Source organism: Mus pahari, chromosome 2 (assembly GCF_900095145.1).
Source record: "Mus pahari chromosome 2, PAHARI_EIJ_v1.1, whole genome shotgun sequence".
Lineage (NCBI taxonomy): Eukaryota > Metazoa > Chordata > Mammalia > Rodentia > Muridae > Mus > Mus pahari.
The window spans coordinates 132,096,739-132,108,747 of NC_034591.1; the positions used below are offsets into that span (position 1 = coordinate 132,096,739).

Sequence of the window (12,009 nt, forward strand, 5' to 3'; positions counted from 1 at the left end):
TCAGTTGAGAATTCTTTGTTTAGTTCTGTGCCCCATTTTTTAATGGGGTTATTTGGTTTTCTGGAGTCTGTTTTCTTGAGTTCTTTATATATAATGGATATTAGTCCCCTATCTGATTTAGGATTGGTAAAAATCCTTTCCCAATCTGTTGGTGGCCTTTTTGTCTTATTGACAGTGTCTTTTGCCTTACAGAAGCTTTGAAATTTTATGAGGCTCCATTTGTCAATTCTCGATCTTATAGCACAAGCCTTTACAGTTGTAGTCAGAAAGTTTTCCCCTGTGCCCATATCTTCGAGGCTTTTCCCCACTTTCTCCTCTATAAGTTTCAGTGTCTCTGGTTTTATGTGGAGTTCCTTGATCCACTTAGACTTGACCAGTGATCCTAAGATCGCTTGGGCAGTCTGCTAGGGACCGTGGGGGTGTCCACTGAATCCGTGCCCTACGTGACCCGGTGCTGGTGCAGATTGGAAAGGGCTTGTGCCCCTGGTCAGGCTGGTTCTCTGTTGCTCTTGGATTGGAAGGGATTTGTGCCTTGTCTAATTTTCATAAACAGAACCTTATTATGAGGAACTTTGACATATCCTTACTATCTCCAACCTATTCTTTATGCAGCCTGGTGACCCTGTGTCCTGTGTTTCACCAAGCCAACACCAATGTCTACCCATGTAAAGCATATAGTTTGTGGTATGCTGTGTTCCTGCATTCAGTTTGCATAAACGAGCTGATATCATCCATATTCCATGTCTTGCTTTTCTGCTTTGATACTAGCCCTGGGAAGGGCCAAGTCAGTTGAGAGCAGATGCAGTCCTCTTTGCAGGTGTACAGTGCCGCAGTGTTTCCTGCCTTGGACATGGTCTCATCCCCTCAACCTCTCCTGTGTTCTGTCTTTCTGCAGCTTCACACCCAAACCAGAGCCATGATTTCCATCCTCTAGCATGATGCTCTGTTGATCCTCAGAAAGGCTGGCTCAGTTCAGTCTTGGCAGAGAACCTCTCAGCACTGCTTCAATTGTCCTGGCCTTGCCAGCCTCAACATGGAGACCCATGGGCCTTCTTACAGCCCAGCCTAGAATCCACCCTGTTACAGCAGCTGTGGGCCCTGCTCAAGGGTTGTCCCAGTAACTGCAGCTACCACTGCCCTGGGCTGCATTAATTCTCTTGGGCTGCCATAGAGAAAGGGTTAACCATGCCCTGTGGCTTGTCCAATGACTACTTCCTGCTAACAATGGAAAGAGCTGAGGTTTGAGCCAGACCTCTGGCTCTAATAAATACACGTCTGGGACACGCTATTTCAGAACACCTTTCAGTGGTAATCCATCCCTCTCCTGGCATCTTCCAGCGGTGATTTCCCACATCCCCTGTGCCTTCATTTGATGCTTCAGCTTCTTACACATAGAGCTTTCTCTGATAAGGGGCTCAGGACCCCTGGAGTGCAGAGGGGTGGGGGATAGATATGCAGTCAACTGATTTGATTAATTAATTGACACTGGGCTTCACTCTGTAGCCCAGGTTGGCCTTGAACCGACAGCCTGGGATTATAAACATAAGCTAAACTTCAGGCTTGAGACAGCTGGTCTGAATCTCAGTTCTGTGGCTGGCTTACTATGGGCACCTGTCCCTTAGTCTCCTTGCCTGGATAAGATGATTGAGAGCAGTAAGGTGGCAGTTACGCAAATGGAGACAGATGCTGTGTGAGACCCAACGATCACATGCTCCAGGATCCAGAATATTTAGGATGTCATCAATACACTATGTGCCAAGTCCCTCCTCCAGGTCTGAGACAACAGAAGGTATTTTATATTTACAGTCAACACAGAGATATTTCTGCAGTGACCCATTTGGGAATCATATTGAACAGAACAAAAGTTCCAAACTACTTCTCCTCTGGTTCAGAGGTTTGTTTGAAACTAATACATTTGCTGGGAAAATTAAAATGTGTCACAGTTTTACCACTTCTTGGTCTTTTGGCTAAAATCAAGCATAGTGTCTGTTCTTAGGCACTTAACATAGAGCAGTTTTCAGGATTTCTAAGCTTTTACAGGCAAAGGCTTTTGGACTGTGTAGAGACCTGCATATCACTGATATGATTCCCATTACCCAGTGTCACAGACACTGAGTGCTAAATGCTCCGCTTTCCATCTTCATGAGACTGCTCCCGTGGCCCTCCACTGTCCTTGGGTCTGCAAGAATCTACTTGTATGGAAGACAGTGTTCCAGGACTGGTGAGGTCTCCGACAGAGCTCAGTGGCTTCTGTTTGCAGCTTCACCCCAGCTTCCCCCCGTCTGGCTTGTGTGGGCATGCCAATTTGGAAACAGTTGTCAGGAGGTGGGTAGGAGGAGGTGCAGGTCACTGCAGGACAAGCCCTCCGCAGTGCTTAGCCTCAGTAGGGAATGTCTCAACGGTACCTGAGAAAGGCACCGTCTGCCTCTTGTGGTGCAGACAGCCTTCTCACCTCACGGCAGCAGTGAGCCCCAGTAGCTCATTTTTCTCCCCCACCCCAGAGAAAGCTGGCGTGAGAGCTTTTGGTGCCCCTCAGTGATGTGGATGGTGCTGCCCCAGAACCCTCCCCTCCCCGCACTTCCCTCCACCCCCAGCCCTAGAGGTACAAGTCGTACAGAAGGGCTGGAGCTGAGCAGCCACCTACCTGGATGGCAATGGGAACAATCTTGTTGGCTAGGTTCTTATATAGGAGGCAGATGGGGGCAGCCAGGAACTGGTGTGTACAGGGGTCAGTTTTGTTAGCATCGATGCCATCCAGTAGCTCGTAATCAACGATGAAAATGTTCCCTTCCTGCAGGAGGCAGCCAAATATGTTCAAGCTACTTTAAGCAGAACCGGACCTGAGAGCCAGTCAGGTCAGGGGTGGGATGTCTTCAGGACATGCGCCCCACACCCCCATGCACGCACCTTCTCTGTAACTTGGTGTGTAACAAACACTAGAAACTGTTTTACTAAGAGTGGGTGATTCCTCACTTGACTGCGTAGTAACTAACTGCAGGATGACAGCCTGCTACCCCTGCCTTTGTCAGACCACTGCAGACTCTGCAAGTCAGCCCGCTGATCACTGGAGGAGTCTGTCTAACCTACCCACTTTCCTCTCTCTTCAAGGCCAAGGGTACAAAGGTAAGTCCTCATTCTCTCCTGCAGTATCTTAACATAGCAATATATTTTACATTTACATTCAGCACAGCGATGTTTCTGCAGCAATCCATTCATGCATCATACAGAACAGAACAAAAGTTCTGAGCTTCCTCCTTCATGGTTCAGAGGTTTATTTGAACCAAAATATTTGCTGCAAAATTTTAAAATATGTCACAGTCTTGTGTCCCAGAAACAGGTAAACAGGTAACGCCTACCAGGACAGACAGACAGACAGACAGACACACACACACACACACACACACACACACACACACACACACACACACACACACNACACACACACACACACACACACACACACACACACACACACACACACACACACACACGTACCAGGATAGCAATACTACACAGCCTGGGGCAGAAGGAATAATCTTGTGGAAACTAGATCTGTATGGTCAATCAGTAATGAAGACTTGTTTGGACTTGTTGCAGTACCAAAAAAAGAGGTAAAAAAAGACTGGGACTTCTTATTTAGCCACATCTTGTTCCCTAGCCCAGAACTTCCTCTATTTAAACTTAAAACTCATGACAGTGCCCCAAGATGGATTTAGGGGGTCACCGGACCTCATTATCTCTTCCCCCTGTGTGTCCTTATTGATGAAATCTCTCTGTTTTTCCCTTTGCTACCTATCTCTTCTGTTTGTGTATGGGGCTGGGTGGCCAAACCTAGTCTGTCTGGGCCTTGGGAACCCGGGCTTTTACCCTAAAACTTTGGGTACAAGTGGAATTCAGAATGCATGAGTCTGGTTCTCCAACCCCAAAGCCAGTTTACATATTTATTTTCTACTTTCTAATTATTTTCAATGCTAAGATGAAACACTGGCCATGACTGACTCAGGTTCATTGTGCCTGAAAGCTGCTTAATGCTCAGGAAAGAAGTGGAAAGACCACTCTGAGGGTGGTTTGATGAGGTGATAGGGGAGAAGCCAGACATGCAGCTGCAGCTAGAGGACTTCATTTAGATCAAGTTCAACACTGGGCAAACTAGCCATTGTCATCCAGGACAGGGTTCTCCTGGAAAGGAAGAGATGGGAGGGTTGGGGGCTACTCTCCACATGTATGGGGGAAAAACAGGGTCCTTGAAAGATTCTTCTACTCATGTTCCAAAACCAAATTTCACTGGAAAAGATTTAAAAAAAAATTTAGGGGTTGGTAATGTAGCTCAGTGGAAGAGAGCTTGCTAAGATGTGCGAGGCTCCGGGGCCAATTCTCAATACGGAAACAAAGAAACCCATGAGCTTTGTGTTTAGCATGTCCCTGAGGTTGTCAAAGAAAGGTGTCAAGAATGATGGAGGGCCCTATGAACTGTTCTGGTGTGTTAGTTGGGGACAGTATAAGAGACAAGGTGGCATGTGTCTAATCAGGAGTGTCTGTTAGATTGTTAGATTATTGCCTCATGATCTAAACCACAGCAGAGCATCATCGCCATCATGTGTTTGATGGGTCAGCTCAGAGTGAAGATAACCCATGAACCACCTTCCCTGGATTTTGGTAGGGGTTGCCAGTAAGCAGATGTGGATTTTGGTAGGGGTTGCCAGTAAGCGGATGTTGCTTGTCTTAGAGAACAGGCAAGGTCCTACTTCTGGGTAGCTAGGGGCAATTGTGGAGGCTTAGGTCCCTCTCAGTTCTAAGACTTGCTTATTTCTGTGCATGGGGTGGGTGTAAGGAGTTGTTGTTGTTGCTGTCTGTCTGCACGCCTAGAAATATGCCAGATCCCACGAAGGTCCTGATGAGTGGGGAAGGACTTCCCACGTGGATCAGGACCCCAATTTCAGTTGGTTAAGTCATGCAGGCAGGAAGTTAGGCCTGAAGGGTGTGTGTTTGGAGTCTCCATGTGGGCTGGGTACCTAGACAGGGCGAGCAGAGGCAACGGAGGTTACATGAACAGCTGGAGATGGAGGCCCAGTGGTGCTGGCTGCAATGGGGAGATGGAGAAGACAGTATGCTGAGGGTTGTTGTTGGAACTCTCAGCAAGCAAAATAAAATCTAGCACGGGAATGCCTGGCAGATCCCATCAGATGCAAGCTGATTTGGTTTGAACTCTATCAGACTCCAGACAAGATCAGCCTTGGAACTGGGGTTGAGGGCTTGAGCCAAGTGAGAACCAGGAGAGACTGGCTTGGGAAAGTGTGAGGGACAGGTAGTGCCTATGTTTTCTAATTAGCAGTAAGTTCTACCTACACAAAGTCTACTTCTTTCTCCAGTTTCCTCACCTTGGCAAAGCAGGTGACAGTTGGGTGACCATGTGTAGAAGACACACCTATCACAGGGAATGTCACACTGCAAGCCCTCTTGGAATTTTTGATATGGAATTTGAACACAACACTGACACTGTGTTTGCAGATGTGAGGATTGTGTAGATGCAGCCTCTCCTGTGACTGCATGTGGCTTGCACAGTACCCATGATCCTCCTGTATGCTACAGCCAGAAAAATGAAGAAACTACTGATTTCACATGGTCCATCAAACAGACAAGCCAGTAGTAGTCTGGGAATCAGCAAGCATTGGACAGCAGGAAGTGGCTACTGTGGAAAGACTAGGTTTTCAGCAAGTCGGCCTACCTGTACTTCCTGTTCTAAACTGAGCTGCCGCTCTAGGCTGCACTCCACCATCTCTGTGGTCACTGGGAGCTTCGGTGGCAATGCTGTGCAGCGCTTGATGAGTACTGGGTTGCAGCCATTCAGGAACTGGTAGCCAAACATGAGGTCCTCCTGCCAGTGGTTCTTGACTCGCTCTGTGGAGAGAATGCCCTCTAGATGGGATGGCTGGGCAGGATCCCATGATCCCGCAGGAGGACAAATCTTTGTAGGCTTCAGGATCTTCTTACTTGCCACGCCCACTTGCTGTGGCCCTACTCATTGCTGAGTCAGGCTGCGCAGCTAGTTTTCCTAGAGCTAGGCCTTAGTGAACAGTAAGACTCCCAGGCACTTGCTCTTCTCAAGGTCTCTGGTCCTTCAGCCCAGCATGAAAAGAGAGGGGAGAATGTTGGTGCCTTGTGCTGAGGTGCCCATCTTTATCCAACCATTCCTGCCTCCTTAAAGAGTGATGGCTGTCATGACTCTCCATCTATTACTGTTTAGGACAGTGCCAGGGCTCCAATCAAATGAACTTTGGTCCTAAGGACCCCATTGCTGTAAATTTTGTTTTTACTACTATTAAGTTTGTGTGTGTGTGTGTGTGTGTGTGTGTGTGTGTGTGTGCGCGCACACACACACACACACACACACACACACACACACACACACACACACACACGTGTATGCTCAAGTGTCTCCAGAGACTAGAGGCTTTAGATTTCCTGTAGCTGAAGTTATTGGTAGTTGTGAGCCACCCAGTGTGGATGTTTGGAACTGCACTTGAGTCTTTTTCAAGAGCAGAATTGCCCAGCCATCATTTCAGCTTCCAATGCTACTTTGATGTAGCCCAGTCCCGCCTCCAGTCTATGTAGGAGAGCCACAAATGATTTACACATGTAAAGAAAAAGTCCCTATGGCCTCGACACTTCTGATGAGATGATGTTGAGAGTGCATGAGTTGTATGTTTACAAGTCTCAGAGAGAAAAATAAACTCTCCCGTCCACAGAACCCCAAGAACCCTCTTACCCGAAATAGTGTTGCTGATTTTGACGAAGATTTTCTCAAAGTCAGCAAAGTCATGCCAGGAAGACTGGAACATGTGCATGAAGCGATTGATGAACAGGTTCTCCATCCTGCAAACCAGGAGACAGATCACCTTGCCCGCCCACTATGCCTTTGCAGAGTGTTTTTACTTCATTCTCGGGAGCCTCCTGATAGCCCAGGCAGTTCCAGGGTAGGTGCTGCCCTTGTGGGACCAGGGTAGAACTTATCCTGTGGCAGACGCTCTTCCTATCGCACCTCAGCTGTGTAAGAGACTGGGCCTCTGGAAGGCTCTGACTCCCACCTCTGCAGGTGTTCATTCATTCCTTTGCATGAATGGGGCAAGACTTTACATTCTCAAAAGCTGTCCCTAGTGCATTCTTTCTGTAGCAAGGCCACCCTTCCTAAACTTTTCCAAATAGTGCACCAAATATTACCCGCACCAATTCTATAGACATTTCTCGCTTAAATCACACTCAACTCCAGGTTCCCTGTAGGTTTGTGCCATATCATAATTCAAAAAGCATTTAGTCCAACTGCAGACGTCCCCAGAGTTTTGCAAGCTCGGCCCTGTGTTAAAGTCTCTTCTGAGACTCTAGGCAATCTCTTAATTATAACCCCTGTAAAAAAGAAAACGACATACTTCCACACAGAATATACATTACTGTTCCACAAGAGGGGAGAGCAGGCATAGTGAGGAAATACTGGATGAAAGCAAGACTGAAACCCAGCAGGGCACACTCCAAATCCTTTAGCCCTATGCCTATCGTCAAAGGGCTTAAATGGCTCTGCCCTTCCAATTTTGCTGACTACAACATATATTTCTCTCTTGGGCTGATTCCAATCTATGTGCACAGCTCTCCTATGTATGTATCTCTCAGCTCTGACATCTCCAAACTCTTGGGGTCTCCACTGCAGCCCAGGCCACACTTGTACAGCGTGATCAATAGCCTCTCAGAGCCACTTGCTCTTGTGGTCTTCACACAGGGACATCCTTACCACACAGTGCCTTGCCTTAGTGGCTTTCTAAAACCATGGAGGAAGAATCTTCAACCCTTTCATTCTTGCATCCTTCATGCCTCTAAAGCCAGCACCAACTGGGTACTAAGCCAAGCCTACAGGGTCATTTCTCATTCAGGTCACCAGAGTTTATATATAAATTATCCATTTATGTATGGGAATATATATATATATATCCAACAATAGCTGTGAAAACACCTAGGTGGAGCAGACTGATTTGTGGTCCTCAGCCCTGGCTGCTTGTTAGGTGTGCAGATAGCCACGTCCCTCTCACTGAGACTTGTCTGTGGATGTGCCGGGGACTGGGAAGTGCTAAAAGTCCCTGGGGGGAGTACAAGGCTCAGTTGGGCTTCATGAGTTCATGAGGGTTTTCTAGGTTTGTATGAGTATAAAAGTTCTCTAAGAGTCCAAGTATAGCATGAAAGGTGTCCTTGCTAAGCTTGGTGTGGTGCTGAAAGAGTCTATTTTTTGACAGAGTATCCATGGTTGTGCCAGCATCCTGCAGTAACTCCAGTGCAGATGTGTAACCCAGAGTTGAGTGTCTCTGTTGTTTATTAGCAAAGGACTTTAGGCAAGGTCCTCAACCTTCTTATTCCTTCTCAGATTCCTCAACTGCAGAGGGGACAATATGTGCTGCGGTGCTTGGATGGCCCCCATAGACTCCTATATTTGAAGGCTTAGTCACCAGAGAATGGGACTATTTGAAAAGCTTAAGAGGATTAGGAGACCCTGTCCTTGTTGGAGGAAATTGGGGTTGGGCTTTGAGGTTTCCAAAGCCCACACCGCATCCAGGTCTCTCTGTGTCTGCCTGTGGTTCAGCATGTAAAGCTCTGGCTACTTCTCCAGCATCGTGCGTGCCACTGTGCTCCACACCACGGTGATACTGAGCTAACCTCTGGAACTGTGAGCAAGCTCCCAATGGAATGCTTCCTTTTATAACAATCGCCTTGGTCCTAGTGTCTCTTCACAGCAACAGAACAGTAATAAATACATATGCCTACTTCATGAGGTCCCTAAGACAAATGAGCAAGAATCTAAGTCATGGGACCAACAGTGTCATCTGAGTCTTTGTCACTGTGGAATCTGCCCCCTGGCATCAGGCTGGACTCCATCTTCAGCCAGACTGAAAGCAGGGGGCTGTAGGTGCTGGAAGACTTCTGGGTCAAGGTGTTTAGATAAAAGTCATCTTACAACTGTTCGATGAGAGACTACCTCCTGGCTGGTTAGAACAAACACATGGGGAACAGTGTTCAGCTGAACTGCTCCCCCAGCCCAAGGCCTGTAAAGGCTCCTTCTATAAGAAAGATCAAACACTAGTCTTTTCTATCAGATGCTCTAAAACTTGTCTTCAGGACAAGAAATTAAACTCATTTTACCACCTCCCCCAATAACCTTGGACTTCTATGGAAATGCTTTAATTTCCCCTCCTCCAGCAAAATCTTTAATTACACCAAGGTCCATTGCTGTATTCTAGGCATTTGATGGCCTGGATCAATGACCCTTTTCCCCTTCCTTCATTTCCTGTGTGCCAATTCTGTTCAGATTGGCTCGTTACGGCTGTGAGTGGGATCCCAGTCAATGGGGAGAACACAGTCACCACCTGAGTTAGAATAAGCAAATGCAATTCCTGTCTTGGTGTGTAGCCGCCCTTCTGATCAAGAGTACAGCTTGCCTGGTCCAGGCACTTGAGGTGGAATGGTGTGTTCTTTCATTGAAATCCTGAAGTCCTAACCCTCTCCCATCCCTAGCTATCAGATGAGCCACCCATACCCTGAAGTTCCTAAAACTTACGCTTTTGAGTAGTTCAGAACAAAGTCCACTCCCTTTTCACTGTCAAACTGGATATCTCGGGGCAGATCCTTGTGGCATTTGGCATCAATACTCAAAGGGAAGCCAGGATTCCACTCCATCCATCTAGTATGAGAGAAGTGAAAACACTATGTTAGAGATGGCCCTTGTGGCTGTCCCCTGAGCTGAGGCTGCCATGTTGTCAGACAAAGTTGTACGCGGTGGTCTATTTCCCATTATAAGCTCAATGCACTGTAAGAGGAGGTGCCAGGAATCTTTCCAACGTTGAATGGCAACCGTTTGTGCTATAGCTCACAATAGTAGAGCTATGAGACTGGCTTATACCAAAGAGTTAGTGAACAGAACAGATGTGCACTCATGAATAGAAAGGATCGAGGAAGATCCTAGAGACCTCACTTAACACAGGTGACTTTGGACAGTCCCAACCCCCAAGAGGGGTCTGTCTAGACAGTCAAAGGAAGAGGGCTTAAGGTTCCTATGCCACACTCAGCCAGTGTCAAATGTCCTGCCAGTTTGGTCAAAGCACATCCTGATTCTGTGTGTGGTGGCTGGGGAAGGAGATAGTTTTCATGATGGAGTCATAGGGCATTAGAGGAAGCGAGAAAGAACATTGGGCGCAGACCACTGAGGAGGGGATGCCCCTGTCACATCTGGCCTGCAGCAGGGTTAGAGGTAGACACAACCAAAGTAGTTCCCCCTGGAGAGAAGCAGACACCAACTCCAGTGAACATGGTTACACTCTTACAGCTTTCATGCTTTGAACACTCACTGGACACTCTCGGAGAACAAACAAGTGAAAACAAAATCGTGTTCATCCATTTGGGACAGAGAAAATAAATCGGTTTGGCTTAAACACTGAAATGGATATTCCCGATTTTCCTTGCCATTAAAGCTCCCTTTAGGGATGCAGGTTTTGGGCATCGAGAAGTCCTCAGGTCTTTAACATGACCTTGTGCTCCCACTGGTGCAGACTCCTTATCTTCTCCTTGGTGTCTGGCTGGCCCAGGGACCCTCTTAGAATTGAACATTCCTGGAAAGAAACTGAGTGTCCAAACAGCTGACAGACTGATTGAAACTTTGATGGGTTTGTGGACTTTGAAATATTATAGGTCCAAGAGCATTGTCGGAATTCAAGTTTCTCCTCCATAACAGGGTTTCTGGGTCTTTGAGGAATGTGCTTCCCCCAGTTTAAGGTTCATCCGTTTAAACAAAGAGCAGAGGGCTGATTGATAGGCCCTTGTCTCAGGGTAAACATCCTGATCTGGATTTGTTGGCCAGTCCACCAGCAGGGGGCCCTTCGGTCCTTCTGGTGGGAGAAATACTCTCCAGGCCTTTATGGCTTTGTTCCAGGTCAAGAGTGTGAGGAAAAAGCTGGATGTTTGCCTTTTATTAAAAAATTCTATTTGTGGTCCCACTGTCTACCAGAGACCTGTCTAACGCCTAGACCCTCCTCAGCGAGCTTTATGAAGACCTTCCATTTTTATTGTTTCTGTAACCTTTACAAGTACATTAATAAGCATAAAAATAAGAACAATGTACAAATGTTGTTTATTTGGAAAAATGAATAGAGGGGTCTCCAATACACATCCAAAAAAACGAGCCCGTCATTGGGGGACTCCACGGTACGACCACCCACCAGTCAACTATCATCAATCACATGAATGCTCTGCTCTTCATGCTTGGCAGTTCAGAGGATGCACGACTTCAAAGGGTTGAGTGGAGCTAAAGTTTTCAATGATCCAGTGTACCAGGGATAGCATTCACATTTTATTATTTTATTTTATTTTAAAAATTATATTGTTAACTTGTGTGTACATGATATGTGTGAGCACATGTGAGTGTAGTTGTGTGCATAGCTTTGAGTGCTGGATTAAAGATAGATAGGCAGAGCCATCCAGGTGGTGCACTTTAATCCCAGCACTCAGGAAGCAGAGCCAGACGGGTCTCTGTGAGTCTCAGGCCAGCCTGCTTTACAGAGCTACTTCCAGGCCAGCTAAGGCTATACAGTGAGACTCTATCTCAGAAACAAAAGAAAACAAAAATAACACTAAAACACCATTGAGATGTGTTTCAGGTAAACAGATCCTTTAATATTGCTGACCACCATAGTGGGGACTCGATCCCAGATTGCTGTTGAAGGAAGAATGAGGAACAAAGAGGATTCTTTTCTTATGTGTTTTCCCCTGAAGGGGTGGGTGCTATATGAGGTACTTTGAGCCAGAATTCAGGCAAGAGTTGATAATCAGTGTCCCTGACCTTTGAGGGTAGTAGGAAGGCTGGGCTTGCTTGCAGCCTGGAAGAGAGAAAGCAACTTTGTCAGTACCCGAGGCACTGTGCCGCCAGTACCCGAGGCTCTGTGCCGCCGGTACCCGAGGCACTGTGCCGCCAGTACCCGAGGC

At 47.0% G+C, this 12,009-nt stretch overlaps 1 protein-coding gene across 1 annotated transcript in view; it reads right to left on the reverse strand.

The window, feature by feature from the left end:
* The window catches only part of Alox5 (arachidonate 5-lipoxygenase), a 49,526-nt gene that overhangs the window by 9,044 nt on the left and 28,473 nt on the right, over window positions 1-12,009 (reverse strand). Inside the window, exons 4-7 of the mRNA XM_021189880.2 lie at window positions 9,593-9,715; window positions 6,767-6,873; window positions 5,726-5,898; window positions 2,645-2,791 (exon numbers count right to left, since the gene is read on the reverse strand). Of these exons, the coding sequence (XP_021045539.1) occupies window positions 2,645-2,791; window positions 5,726-5,898; window positions 6,767-6,873; window positions 9,593-9,715 (550 nt within the window). The remainder of the gene's footprint in view (window positions 1-2,644; window positions 2,792-5,725; window positions 5,899-6,766; window positions 6,874-9,592; window positions 9,716-12,009) is intronic.